The sequence below is a fragment of the Perna viridis genome, chromosome 13 (genome assembly GCF_037379345.1).
Source record: "Perna viridis isolate PV_CMFRI_1.1 ecotype Kerala chromosome 13, ASM3737934v1, whole genome shotgun sequence".
Taxonomy (NCBI): domain Eukaryota; kingdom Metazoa; phylum Mollusca; class Bivalvia; order Mytilida; family Mytilidae; genus Perna; species Perna viridis.
Window position 1 is genome coordinate 31,487,968 of NC_142457.1, and position 15,796 is coordinate 31,503,763.

Genomic DNA, 15,796 nt, shown 5'->3' on the forward strand with positions numbered 1-15,796 from the left:
GATCATATTTTTGACACGAAAAAAATGCAAATAAATAACTTCATATTTTGTGGAAACATCTGTTCTCACCGTTATCATACACTCTCTATGGACACTTCTCAAACAGTTTATTGGTTATGAACGTAATGCATTGGATGTAAATGTGCCTGTCTGATAATCAGTAGAATTGTATAGCTATTACACCATTTCGACTTCATTACAATGAAATTAAACAAAAAAAAAAAAAAAAAATGTGTTGTTGATATAAATTTACTATGGTTACCATGTTTTGAATACCTTTTAACTTATTACAGCATGCTTGATTTTTAGGTACATGATGCCTCTACGTTTGTTTTCATGTAAACAAGCTATATGTAATTGTAGGTGTATTTGTTGTCTACTTTTCTTAGTAACGTCGTCTACAGCACAGTGTGTTTGTATTGTTTGCAATAAACCAATTACCATGCGTTATGTCGGGCTTTAGTTTTTTTTTCACAGATGTATAACTAGTTCCTGTTCCACTAACACCGATGCTTTTTACTAATCCTTTAATGCACTATCTTTCTGAAAATAAAACAATCCTTCATATTTTTGCGTTTCCTTGTATAGACTTTTAAACTCAAATATTGATTGCATATGAGCATGCTAATTGGTGAATATTACATGGAACGTCAGAACAACATTTGAGCCATCATGGTATCTGCAGTGCACTCACCAGTCTACGGAATAAGAGACGATTAAAATTGCGCAGAAAACTAAAGCAATACACGCTATTTGCACACGATACGAAGGCCAGATTTGTGTGATGATTTTATTATTAAAATTCAAATTGAATATAAAAGAAACCACGCTCCGAATTCGAAACCTCCATCAAAATATTCATTTTTAATTTCTTATGCATTTTTCCCAAAATGGTGTCTTATGACTATTACTTTACCTAGATCATTCCTCTTTAGAAGCGTTTGTCACATTTGTTTGTTCCAGACATGTTTGCTAATTTTTGCCCGTATTGGAACTAAAAACTTTTCTTGGGTGCTTTGATAAAATCCAGACGAGACAGAAGATTTTATCTTATAAAGCTTGTTATAATGTTAAGAATGGTAAACAATTACTGAAAAATGTAAAAATCTTAAATTTCAAAACAGAGGTTATCCATAGACGTAATCAAAACACATAACAATAAGTGAACTAAAGAAAAGAAAACAAAACAAACAATAACATAGAACAAGCAGAATTTTTGCGGTACCAATCTTTATCTCATCTAACTCTAGAATAATTAGCCACCGACTTTTGTTAACAAATCGACTTTGTATCCAGATTTGTCATTGAATTTCCTATACACTTAAATTGGTTTCAAGTAAACACATCAAAGACATATTGGATATACTTAAATATATTCTAAAAATAGACAAGTTTCTTGTAAGCCGCCGATTTTGGTAAACCGACCGCAATTTATATATAACTTAACAACAGAGCTCGGTAATATGTATTTAGTTACGTTGTTTCTTTATTATCATTGTATCCTATTAAAAGATATATATTTTCATATGAATTATTGACTTATTTTTTACCAGACACATTAGTTTTAACTCGATTATCTTTTTAATTTATATTGTATATCAAATTTTGGTCGTCCCCTACGCGGAATCTCATTCGTACCGATGTGACATCTATGGGAACACCACCCGCTATATATAGGCATAGCTTTCGCCGGCCTGGTCATTCCTCCTTGTAAGATTTATCTAGTAGTGCTGCGGACAGGTATCAAAAAGTGCTTCAGTTTTTGAGTTTAATGGGCCTAGAGGGTATATGGCTATATCATATGTCAACGGAAAGATAAATCAATGTTGTTTTTGAATATCGTACTTACTAAAGTGAAAAACGGGAAAGTTTTCTGCTATTTTGCATTAATTAGGGGAAGGGTCAAAGATCAATCGACCCCAATACACTTTCGTAAGTAATTTAAGTGAAAGCATTTATTGTAGGTATTATGAAAAATTTCCCCTAAAAATGGTTGCATTTTAGTACATTTTCAATGATTATTTTATTTGTTATTCAGTAAAGAATACTTAGATATACAGTCTAATATTCTATTGTGTCCTATTATCTCTTAATCATTGAAAATGCACTAAAATGCAACCATTGTTGGGGGCATCTCTGTTCTGTGATTAAATAGTCAACTTTTGTCGGAAAAAGTTCTTTCTTCACATTTTTAAAATTCTATACATGTAATATTTACATGTTTCTTGTTTCCCGATACCTACAGAGAACGATTTCACTTCAATCACTATCACAGTGTATTGGGGTCGAATGATTTTTGACCCCTCCACTAATTAATGCAAAATAGCAGAAAACTTTACCACTTTTCAGTTAGAGAAGAATGATATTTAAAAACTACATTGATTTATCTTTACATATAATATAGCCGTATACTCTCTAGGCCCATCAAAGCTAGAAAAATCCTTTGTCGTCCGCAGCACTATAGGGCTGTAACTTAGTACATGATGTATGGTAGTACGGGACAGTTCATCTAAGTACTATCATGTAGGATAGAGGATCATATTACTGATACATGTCACAACCAATCAATGTTATACAAACGTCTCGCTACAATGCTAAAATGAATTTGGTGGATTTTTCACATACAAGATAAATTGATACAGGGAAGATAATGTAAACAATGTTACATTGCAAAGCAAATTTTTGGTCGTTCCATTCTTGGGACTCGAATTCGTATTATATTGAAATTTATATTTTTAAATTCCTCTACTTAAAATCTGCCATTTCCATTTTTAAGTAGTATAGTGTGCACATTTCAAAGTCGTATTTCCCCACCTTCCCAATTCCATGCCCCAACTTTAATTTTCCCATTTCTTAACTCCTATCCACCGATATATATTTTGTACCACAGCATTGTAAGAATACCCATATAAGTTTACTTGAAACCATATTCCTAGACTATGAAGTCCCTTGAAATTCGATTATAATAAGTAATTGTGACTATCAAAGAACATACTTATTCATCTGCACGAAAAATCATGGAAAATTAACAAAATTAACTGTAGAGAAATTTCAACAACAGGCTAATTCATCTACACGAATAAAAGCTAAGATGACTGTTAAAATAGATGACAACAAAATGATAAATCATTCTGCACGAACATTAAGTAAGTAAAACTTATTTATTAGAAAGCAAGTATGAATGCCTATTTCCCACGCCCGCCTACCCGACAAAAATATTTACTACTTCAAAGATATATTCTTGCTGATTTCACAAACTCCAATAGTTTTGATGGGAGTCACACACCATGCCACCTGAACTATGGATTTATCTAATAGTTTTTGATAAACTGGTCACTATATTTAGACTGCACACTGGAAAGTAGTATTGACTAAGACAGCAATAATGATCTCACTGCTCGGTCATCATTGCTGTCCTAGTCAATACCACTGTCCTACTGTGAGTCTAACGATCTATTGACCAGTTTATCAACAAGTATAATATTTATGTCATTGATGACTGATGGAGATTCTACCGTGGAATTAAAAATGAGGCATGAGCAACTCGGCGGGTGTTTCTAGAAAAGCAGAGGACGCTTACCCTACCGGTGCACATGGTCCTTGCTCCCAGTTTTTAGTTGAGTCCGAGTTACTCATTTACTTTTGTTACTTTGTATGTATGATTTTAGTTACTTTATGTTCTTTGTTGTGTATGTCTGTTTTCCATGTCTGGTCTTTACATTCTTTTGATTACCGCTATAACATTGGTTCCCTTGATTGCTCTTTTTTATAAATGTGATGAATTTATTTGACAAAAATCCAAGACGGGAAAGGAGTCATGGCCATCGCCACTATACGTCACCTAAGTTACATGATGTCTCCATAGATGGTCTCCTTCCTTTTATACAAAAGCCTCTTGGACAATCCTAATTTCGGGGATTTGATACATCGCATCTACCCAAAAGAACTTGAGATAAAGGATACTACAGACACTGTGAAGTCAGCCTCATATCTTGACCTACACTTAGAAATCGACGGTAAAGGAAAACTATTGACCAAACTTTACGACAAACGTGATGACTTTTCATTCAGGATTGTCAACTTTCCTTTCATCTGTGGCAACATCCCTTCAGCACCTGTGTATGGAGTGTTCATATCACAACTCATAGATTATGCCAGAGCTTGCCGAAACTACGCAGACTTTTTGTATCGCGCTAGAATTATAACAAATAGGCTTCTGGAACAGGGTAATATTGCTACAAGATTGAAGTCAGAAGTTTTATGGTCGTCATCATGAACTCGTTGATCGTTATGGTGTATATGGATACAGCACCATGAAAACTGATTTATTCAACGGGTCATAGTTCTCCTTTCCTCGTTTGTCTACCCCGGACTTGACTTTTTATTAGCAACTCGGCGGGTGTTTCTAGAAAAGCAGAGGACGCTTACCCTACTGGTGCACCTGGTCCATGCCCCCAGTTTTTAGTGGAGTCCGAGTTGCTCATTTACTTTTGTTACTTTGTATGTATGATTTTAGTTACTTTATGTTCTTTGTTGTGTATGTCTGTTTTCCATGTCTGGTCTTTGTCCCTGGATTACATTCTTTTGATTACCGCTATAACATTGGTTTCCTTGATTACTCTTTTATCCAATTATCACCAATTTGAAATAATATTATTATGCATGTAAGGAAGATTGGATCAATAAGGGTGTACTTAATAAGTTATTACTTCCCTTGATCAATTTAAGTTAATAATTGTTTTCATTTCGATACATATTTATATTCATCATCTTAGAAAACTTTTCGAATATAATTTACCTAATACAGTCTCAGAGGGCAAAACAATCGGAAAGTACTTGCATTTAATCTAGCAAGTAACAATTATGACATAGGCACATATGTTAAAACAACAAGGGTTGAAGCTAAAATATAATCAAAATAAAAAAAAATTAAGTAAAGAAGTAGTCTTAGCCAATTTAGATTAAAATTATCATAATACATAACAGTAATAACCTACTTTAAAGCAAAATAAAACAAAACGTCACTTGCGGCGTATCATATCACATTTTAAAGTATAAAAGCCTCTCTGAAAAACATGAGTCTTTGATTTCTCTTCGAAAATGTTCACTGACTATGTATTTTTGAAATATCTGTGGTTAATAATATCCATAGAGTGGTCGCTGCTTTGTCGAATCCTCGTTTACCATACTTTGCGCTATAGGTGTAACAAGTGTTACATTGATCTTGGAATGAATGATTTTTGACGCTATAAGTTAACAAATTCCAGCAAGTAACTGTCCTTCTTGTTTTAAAGGACTTGAAGCATAGAGTAAGATTTGTTCTTTCCGCTGTAATGCACAGGTAGCCAGTGCAAAGACTCTAGTGTAGGAAAAATGTCCTCGTTTGTTTTGTTTTGTTTTTTGTTTTTGTTTTTGTTTTTGTTTTGTTTTTGTTATTACTCCAGCAGTTATACTCTGAACACTCTGCCACTCCTGAATATTTTTTTACTGGTAGTCATATGTTCCGATAGTCCAAGCGAATGATCACCGGTGACTTTTAAGTTTTTTTATGCGTATTCAGTGATGTTTGGGCGTATGTAGTCTATATTATATATTTGGTACATATAAAAACAGGATCTCAAAACTGAATGAACCTGTTTGCTCATTGATAGAGATTCGTCAAAATAAAAACCCAGATTTAAATGCTATTCAGAGTATGAAGATATTTTTTCCTATAAAGCTAAGGTAATAATAATGCAAATCTTTTACTCGGTGTTTAGGAGCGAACAACATATGTTCGTTCAGCTAAGGAGCTTAATTACGAATATACATCATCTAAGCAGTCTCCAATTCGTTTCGCTATATATGTCAATTCATAAAGAGATCAGAACAATATGAAGATCTGTGTATCATCAACGTAGCCTTGATAAGACATATAATGACGTATTCATATTTCAGCAATTAGTTTCGAAAAAAAAATGCAATATAGTTTTGGACATAAAAAAGGTCCCTATGACACACCACACAAAAGACCAAAGTCGTCTGAGAGCTAAGGACCTATAGCTATGCGTTAAGTCTAATCTTGTAGATAGGAAATTATCCAAACGAATTCCCAAGCTATTTTGAAGGATTGAATGGTCTGTAACGTCAAAAGCTGCTGATAGATCTAACACCAGTAAAACAGCACAACAATTTCTGTCAGAGTACATGTAATGTTATGATGTACACGAAGTAGAGCTGTCTCTATTGAGTGACCCGAACGATGAGCGGATTGTACGTAATCTTTTGAACGCAAGATGATTTTCTAAACGACTGTATATATTTACATGGGTAAATTAATTATAAATTTTTTCATTACTAGTAAAGTAATTTATTTGTTTAATAACAAAACACAGTATATTTACAATTTATGCAACATTTCATTTTGTACGTCAGATATGCATTAAAATCATTTTGTAAATATATTTGGACATGATAGGTATTATTGAATATGGTTAAAAATATCATTAATTGAAATCGAAAGTAAAAATTTGTTTTACCCAAACATTCGAATTACTTCCTGCTTACAATGGTGGTAAAATATTTATGAAATGCCTCACAAATGTTTTAGAAAATATCACAATGATTGGCGACGCGGTCAATTATATGAAAGTTAAGAATTGAAAGGAATAAATTCGCTTTTTAAAAAACGAAGAATTTGGGTTGCGTTTCATTTTGACAAGATTCAATTGTTCGACCCTTTGTTTTGTTTTTATTTTCTTTATTTGTCATTTAAAAATGTTATATTTGGTTTTCAATTGTAGTAAATTTATACGACAAATTACGATGCTTGATTTTAAATTTGGTCGCAGACGTTTAATATGTGTGAGTGTGGTTCATAGTTTTCTTTGATAACTTGTAAAAAATTTAGTCAAAGTCCACCTAGTGTCATGTAGTTGTCAGTTTTTGTAATGAATTGATGTCAGATAATTGATCCAAATCAATTTTCAATCAGTAGAATATATTATTAAATCATCGTTTCCATTTTACTTCAGTAGATATAATTGACAAATATTGAAATATTGAACTAATATCTTAGCAGTAAGCTTCATTTTTGTGTATTTTAGGCGTCTCATGATTGTCTAGAAGGTTAGTATCTTAACTGAGGCATATCTCAGTTGATAACTTTCAACGGCCTTAGCTTTAAAGGAATGTCATTCACACAAGGTAAGGTGTTAGGAGGAAGTTCATATAAAAAACAGACAGTTGGTTGCACATGACAAATTTTGCGTTCAATAAACTTTCATCCATTACATATCACAACTGCAGCTTTTCTCAAAAAATAATGACAGTGTTTGATCAATGATTAAAGAGCAACACATTGCAAAGAACGCGTTGACATTCATTGAAGGAAGACGGGCTACTCTTTACCTTGAGCAAAACTTGGTTGTTTTGTTAGAGAACTTTGAAATTGATTTGTGAGCCATTCAATGTCGACTTATATCAAACTTAATACTATTTGACATTCTTATGATATATTCATTACATTGGAACAAAAAATTCAGTAGGATAAAATTTACCCTGTGCCACTCATAAATTATCAGCTACTTGATATTTATATGGACAGCTCCTTAAATAAAGTAATGAGAAAAGAATGTTCCGAAAATTGCGGGCTTCTGAAACAAAACCAGTAGCGGCAACAAGGAACCAACGTAGAACGGGTCTCATAACACAGAGGAAATAAAATATTCACATTTCAACCCCTCTATCGAGCAGAATAATCTGGATGAGTAGTCCAGGAAACCAAGGTTATAGCGTTAATCAAAAGAATATAATCTAGGGACAAAGACCAAACATGGAAAACAGACATACACAACAAAGAACATAAAGTAACTGAAATCATACATAAAAAGTAACAAAAGCAAATGAGCAACTCGGATTCAACTAAAAACTCGGAACATGGACCAGGTGCATTGGTAGGGTAAGAGTCCTTTGCTTTTCTAAAAACACCCGCCGAGTCAAGTCCGGGGTAGACGAAAGAGGAAAGGAAAACTATGACACGTTGAACAAAATCATCTCTCATGGTGCAGTTGGATACACAGTAGCGATCCACGAGTTCATGATGACGACCATAAAAGTTCTGTAACTTCTAAAGTGAGCAACACCTGCTTCGGTCACGACACTAAATATAACACTCAATCCATGGTACTGTCCATTGGTTATGTGCTGTCATGATACAATGTAGAAATTACTTTCAGGATGTTAAGCAAAAGTTAATTGAAAACACTCAGGTCAACCCCAAAGACATATCACTTATTAAAATATAAATGTTACAACAAACATGGATGTATCTATGATAAATTTCACTCTCAAGCAAATTTAAAAAAAATATATCATAGCTAAATTTAACGTTTAAAGCATAATTTTTAAATTGCTTTATGCATTATACACATTTCATTGTTACACTTTTTCAGAACTTGAGGGAGCATTTTATTTGTTTGCGAACGATGATAGGATAACTTACACCGATCTGGGAAAGATAATGAACATTCTAGAGGGCGGGGATTATTATGATGAAGAACTTAAAAGTATATTAAAATCTATTGGTACAGAAGGTATGTTTTAAAACCAATCAAGCAATTGAGACATTAAGTACCAGTACATACAAAATTCAGACTGCCTGTGGTACAGGTGATTCATGGTGTAGAAACAACCACAAATGTGTTTGGTCTTCAGATGCTATATGATGGGGTTACATTAGTTCTATCTATATTCAGATCTGTACATTTGAAAGTATCATAAATGTACATTCATCTCAAAATAAATTCCAGCAAATGTAAGCAAATCAAGAACGATAACTTTCAATGTGCTTATTTCATGTACAACCTATATAAACTTTATCTCAAAAGTGCAACACCGAAATGAAAAACTAATTTTTGGTTCAATTTAGGACTGTGGAGTACAAGTTGCTCATTTGCTTTTATTACTTTGTATGTGTTTTTTTTTAGTTATTGTATATTCTGTGTTGTGTGTGTCTGTATTCCCTCTCTTGTCCTTGTCTTTCGTTTACATTCTTTTGATTCCTGGTTCCCTTGATTTTCCTTTGTAAATATTAATACTTTAAATTCATCGTCCACAGAAGAGGGGTTTGTCACATTTGATGAGTTTAAGAAAGTAATGGCTGCTAAAATCGAGAAAATGGAGAAACCAGACAGTATAAAAGAAGCCTTCCAAACATTTGATATTAATGGTTCAGGAATGGTTAGCACTGAACATATCCGAAATGCTTTAACTGGACTTGGTGACCATGCGACAGAATATGAACTCAATGACCTTATGTCAGGTTTTGATGGAACAACAGCTATCAATTACGATGCCGCAGTAAACATGTATGAAAGTAAATTGTCTGCATATAAAAGCGCAACTCAAAGTAGTTAAGTATGTTTTTCTCATTTATATGTCTATAAATCTTATATATAAAATTGTATTTTTTATTTTGTGTGATTGATTACATTATCAAATATTATTAAAGTACAAAATGTATCGATCTCTGTAAGAATCAGGCAATGGGTAACAGATGATTTTTTCCTAATTTAGTCATGTTCACCAAAAGTATATTCAGTACATCTAGAAAACATCTGTGGCGTATATATTTTTGACTGTTTGTACAGGGAAAGAGTTCGGGAAAGTTTTTTTCCAAGGTGCATTTCAACTGAACTTGACCTACCAATATCTTAAATTTGCACGTTTTACAGACACTTTGATAGTTATTTCAGGTTGTTATCAGGTAAATGCAACTAAATCTCTGCGTTTTTTTCCTTCATGTGCCACACCTTATATACATTTTGCCCGTTTCTTACACAGAAAAGTACTTAAATTCGATAAATAATTATTCTTTTGGATGTTTACATCACGTTGTTTAACCATGGTTACATCAATGACAACATCAAACACGAATATGTGTGGTGAAACAAATAAACAACACCGTATATTCATTAAATGTTGAAACCGAAGGGCACTAACTTTATCTACCGTGTTTACACCTCTTATTTGTGTTAATTCAACCCCTGGTAAGAAAGTTGGGGAAGTTTTTTTAACAATTGTATTTTAGTTATACATTTTGGATACTGTAATATATGTTTTCCTTAAATACATTTTGTGATCAAAGGGAACGAACTCTGCTTACCTTAATTTTAGTTATTTTTTACTTAAAGATGCATCCAACATATCCAAAGACAAAAAATCGGACAATTTTATCTATCATGTGAATGTAGAATTAAACCAAAACTTTAATAAACAGAAGACTTGTTTGAACCATACTCGTTTGAAAGTCCCTTTTCATCAATGTTATTGTCATTTACTGGACACCTGTCATATCCGAATGTAAAAGTTAAAAAGAGGTTTAGTTTACACAGGCTTCACTATAACACTGATATTTCGTTTGTTCAAATTTAATTTAGTTTAAATTTAAATGTACTTATTTCGCTATTATTGCGTTGGACAGAACACCGCAACTAAAACCGTAAACACGAATTAGATTTTTATAATTATAGTACGTTAACCATTTTTTGAAGCCCCAAAAATACATACCTGCAAATATGCTCAAGTGACAGACTCAGCGATGTAACCGCGATATGTTTACAGGAAGAAGATTATATTTCTTTCCTTTTTGCACATTCAAGCTATGTACTCGGATTTTTTGCATTTGAATTGTCCCGTTGTTGACGCTGCGGTATTTTTTGCCTAATTCTAATAGAATATCAACAAAAAGTATATATATGGCATTTCAATGTGAAGCGGTAGGGTAAGCGTCCTCCGTTTTTTTTTATAGAAAGACTCCCCAGGTTGCTCATAAAAGTCAAGCCCGAGGTAGTCGATAGGAAAACTATAACATGTTGAACAAATCAGATATCATAAGCGAGTCTACGCATACCTAGATACAGATGACCAATGTTAAAACAAATTTATAAGTAGAAAGTAATCTACCTGCTTGACCGACATTTTTCCCCCATTACACAATCAGTGGAATAAACTTATTCAATAATGCCTCGTTCATATTCAACCATGCCTTAATCATGTTTAACCACGCCTTACTCATGTTTAACCACGCCTTACTCATGTTTAACCACGCCTTACTCATGTTTAACCCTGCCTTAATCGTGTTTAAACATGCATCGTTTATGTTCAACCATGATACTTTCATATTTTACCATGCCTCAGTCATATTCAGCCATGCTCATATTTTGCCATGTCTCATTCATATTCAACAATGCCACAACCATATTCTACCATGCCCCATTCCAATTCAATCATGCCATTTTCATATTTCACCATGCCCAATTCATGTTTCCTTATGTTCCATTAAATTTCAACCATGACTGTGCCCTATTCATATATTTAACCATGCATCTTCACATATTACCATGCTCCGTTCATATTCAACCATGACCCATTCAAATTCAACTATGCCTCATTCTTATTTAACAGTGCCATTGTCATATTTTACCATGTCCAGTAATGCTTTAATATGTTAATTTTCAAACATGCCCATGCCCCATTTATATTCAACCATGCTCCCATTAAAATCCAAATAAGCCCCATTACATGTTACCATGCCCATTCATATGTAACCATGTCCCACTCATACTTAACCATTTCCTATTAAATTCAGCCATGTCCCATGCATAACAAACGCAAATCGTACATTTTATAAAAAAAAACATCTCATTCCTTCAGTTGTTTAGTCGAAACACAATTATTACTTTTTTTATGATCACTTTTAACTAATATATTTTGATTAAATTATCAAGCCTAAATAGATATGAAAGTAATTGCATCCATTCTAGAACAATTTGTATATATAACAAACTTGAACAATATCACGTAACAGTTGTTTCTGCGATAATTTAATTTTATAAAATATTTCATCATTGTAGTAGATAAAATATTTGATGACTTTGAGAAATATGTTTGTGATATGACGCCAATGTAGAACGCCTGGTATTACTAGTATTTACAAGACGGTATAAAACGCTTTAATGTAAAATTGCAAAGGTCGAGAATTTATATATCTATCGAGGAGATATGAAAATTTCATATGTTTAGGAATAGAAATGTCCTTGTCGCAAATTTACAGACAACTTTTAAACTAAGGACGACATTTAACAATGATAAAGGCAAGTCATACAGTTGAAAGATTAAAATCTTAAATGAATGGTGAACCATTATATTAATGTAAATGTATACCTTTGCACTTAATAAAAGTTAAGAATTTTTTGTTCAGTTTCTCATAAAATTGAAAAATAATTGTGCCGTTTCATCAAATGAGAATTGGCACAGAAAAACAAGCATACTGATAAACACAGGCAATTGAACAAAGCTAGAGGCTTTTAACAATCGCTAATAACAAAAGGTCATCTGTTACTGTACGTTATCGGCATGCAATCACACTCCGTCAGCTTTCTAAAAATAAATTGTATCAGATATGGAAGTACTAATGGGAGAATCACAAAACTCTTTCCATGGATAAACATATTGGAGATGTTTATCATTTTACTTGACAAACTATACTTCATATCATGTTAACAGTTTCGTTTTCTGTATTTTTTTTTATATATTTGTATGTTATAGCAAGTATAGTTGTTTATTGGGATGAACTCTGCCCATTCCATGTAAACAACTTCTCCTTCCCCCATCCCCCATCGCCGCATTCGCAACAAACACATGCCATTTTCCTTTCAAAAAAAGAATCAAAAGTTATTTCGGGTAGTTGCAATGTTTAAATCCCCGAATCAATGAGTTTTATAAAGAAATAAAGAAAAAAATAATCATCTACATAGCAGAAAAAGAGATCAAAAGATCTTGCTAAACGATGTTTCTTTTCTTGTACATAATCAGGTATAAAGCCAGTCTCATACTAGCTAAGGGATAAATCAACAATACTCGACGTCACATACAGCACATTTTCGAATGGAAGCATTACTTTTTAAACCGTTGGGACTTACCGCTAGAGTTGTCTCTCTTTTATTTAATCTGAAGATAGTTCGCGTATATGCATGACGTGTTAGTACCAACGAGTCGTTTATTGGCTTAAATCGTGCGTCACAAATCCTTACGGAAAAGTCCCGTACTAATATCCGCCATGTTGGTTTCTACGGGATGATCTGTTTACAAACGAAGTTCGTAAGTTCCCGTCGAACTCCGGTGACAATCGTCTGCTTGATCAACTTCTCAGAATTGTACGTTGTTCGCGTAAAATAAATCCGAGATGCATTCTGGGTTCTTTGGTTTTTGGACAAACCATTTAAACGTAAACAATATCTCCTAGCAACCCGATCACTGTAAACATGGCCGACTTTTGACAATGTAAATATTGGGACCGAGAATTAAAATCTCGCCGGAATTTAACGATTCAATGTTTAAGGAGAAGTCGTTTGGCTAAACGAATGAACAAGTCATTTAAGACAATTTAAACGACGATGGGTGTCAAAGAAAGTCGTAAAAAATACATCGTCGAGTACAGTAGCGAAGCACAATTTGTTTCCAAGTAAATGCCGACAGTCCATGACACTAGAGAAATATTTTGTCGACCAAACAAACCAGTATTTTGGCATAGACGGTGATTTGTAATTTTTGTTTACAATTGTGGATAATGTATACCAAGTACCGAATATTTGTATGCAGGTGTTCCATATTTTTGTCTTAGTAACATCGTTCTGCATTGTTATTGAGTCAGAATTTCGTCTGAGTATGAAAAGTAGATAAAGAAAAATTATAGGTCTAAATGCCATCATGTTTTGATTATAACTTAGTAATATTTTTGTCTATAAAATCTTTTGAGTCTTTCAGGATCCATATTGAATTAACACCACTACCAGAAAAAAAAATGTCGTGGCTGAAGACCCAGTTTCAAAACTGCAAGTACGGAAATTAATTGTTTCGAATGAAACTTTACAGAACATTTTGCAGATGCAAGCATGAAACATTATGCGTAGGTATTATCTTTAAATCCAGCACATAAACAGAAGATCACAATCATTGTCTTTTGTAGAGAGACTGAAAAATGAACAGAACATATCTGTAGTATTCAACTGAATTTTCTAGTCGTTTTAACAATGATCCATCATCCTGCATAACAAAACCTATATGGACTGTCCCGTACTACATACATCGTGTACTAAGTTACAATCCTTGATTAATACCATGAGGAGCAATGACCCGACCAACGAAAGCTATATTTTTTTATAGCCTAGCTGGCCGAGTGGTTTAGGGCTCTGGATTTCATGCAAGCGGTGTTGCCATAGATCTCACTGCGGGGGAACGACCAAACATTTGTTCTATCATCGCTGGGAATTTTTCAGACCTTTTTATGCTAACGTTATTAATTTGATCCGATGGATCAGTGTAGCGAATAGAGTCTTCACATTCTAAGACGTTTGCCTATATATATTTTCGAAGACAGACAAATAAAGAGAATGCTAAAAAATGTTCTTCTGAAAATTGTGTTGAAGATTTAATTGAGGACAACATACAATGATCAACAAGAAGTCCAACATATGACTTTTAGTTGGTGTAATTATAGTATACAAACAATTTTTCAGCTGTATTATTTAATCAATACATTACGTACTGAAGATATTGAAGCGATGTTTTATGTTCTACAGGGAAACATTTCTTTGAATAGCAGCACTCGCAAAATTATGAAATTCATGTTTTAAACAATTCCAGTGCTTCTCGTGCATAAACAAAATAAACGATATGTAATTAGCATGGTTTTATTTTCTATTAAGCATTTGAATTACACTTTCATTTCATATTAATGTTAGATGTAATGTTGTATCAAGGATGAAAACAAAATTCCTCAAAGCAAAACAAGCTCATAAGGTAAAGTATAGTAAAGCAAAAGCAAATTAAATATATTTTGCAAAATGGGCAAACAAGTGTAGAACAAATACGTTTATTCAAAATATGAAAAAAAAGAAACGTGAAATAAAAACAAAAACATATGTTGTCAAAAACATACAGACAAAAGAGAGAAGCCTATTTGTTTCAAAACATTAATATGAATAAGATGTGGGCATTCGGCTATTGAAATGGCCTAGAAGGGTCAATTGTTTTGGAATAACTTGAAAATTTATGTAAACATAAAAAAAAGATATGTTTAATTCTTTGGATCGTTGGGATAACGTCATAATGTTATAGCAATTATATCTAATTTTTTTAGACAATGAGCCGAAAATTCTAAGTTTTGTGTTTTTTTTATGTTTACATTTAGAAAAACAATTTATTTCACATGATCAATAAACGAAATTCATGTAATTTTCAAATAAGTTCAGCAACGAAAACACTGTGTCATAGTTAAAATAATTTTAAGATGAATTGTGGTTCACGTGAAATCAACATCCCTTCAGCACCCGCGCATGGAGTGTTCATATCACAACTCATACGTTATGCCAGAGCTTGCCGAAACTACGTCGACTTTTTGTATCGCGCTAGAACTCTAACAAATAGGCTTCTGGAACAGGGTTATGTCGCTACAAGATTGAAGTCATCACTACAGAAGTTTTATGGTCTTCATCATGATCGAGGATTGTTATGGTGTATCCATGAAAACCGATTTATTCAGCGGGTCATAGTTTTCCTTTCCTCGTTTGTCTACCCCAGATTTGACTTTTTATGAGCAACTTAGCGGGTGTTTCTAGAAAAGCAGAGGACGCTTACCCTACCGGTGCACCTGGTCCATGATCCTAGTTTTTAGTGGAGTCCGATTTGCTTATTCACTTTTGTTACTTTGTGTGTATGATTTTAGTTACTTTATATTCTTTGTTGTGTATGTCTA

At 33.2% G+C, this 15,796-nt stretch overlaps 1 protein-coding gene across 8 annotated transcripts; it reads left to right on the forward strand.

Annotated features, from left to right (window-relative positions):
* The first annotated feature begins 6,101 nt into the window (after positions 1–6,101).
* Positions 6,102–14,716, forward strand: LOC148600329 (neo-calmodulin-like). Of its 8 annotated transcripts, XM_088558326.1 has the most exons (5): positions 6,527–6,553; positions 7,086–7,107; positions 8,433–8,573; positions 9,098–9,396; positions 14,009–14,716. In XM_088558326.1, exons 1-4 carry the CDS (start codon positions 6,548–6,550, stop codon positions 9,394–9,396), a joined length of 468 nt encoding a protein of 155 aa, XP_088414452.1. In that variant the 5' UTR covers positions 6,527–6,547; the 3' UTR covers positions 14,009–14,716. The 8 variants fall into 8 exon arrangements, with proteins under 8 accessions (XP_088414458.1, XP_088414457.1, XP_088414456.1 ...); XM_088558332.1 differs by lacking the exons at positions 6,527–6,553; positions 14,009–14,716 and adding an exon at positions 6,102–6,252 and having other exon boundaries at positions 9,098–12,234; XM_088558331.1 differs by lacking the exons at positions 6,527–6,553; positions 14,009–14,716 and adding an exon at positions 6,107–6,309 and having other exon boundaries at positions 9,098–12,234.
* The last annotated feature ends 1,080 nt before the right edge of the window (positions 14,717–15,796 follow it).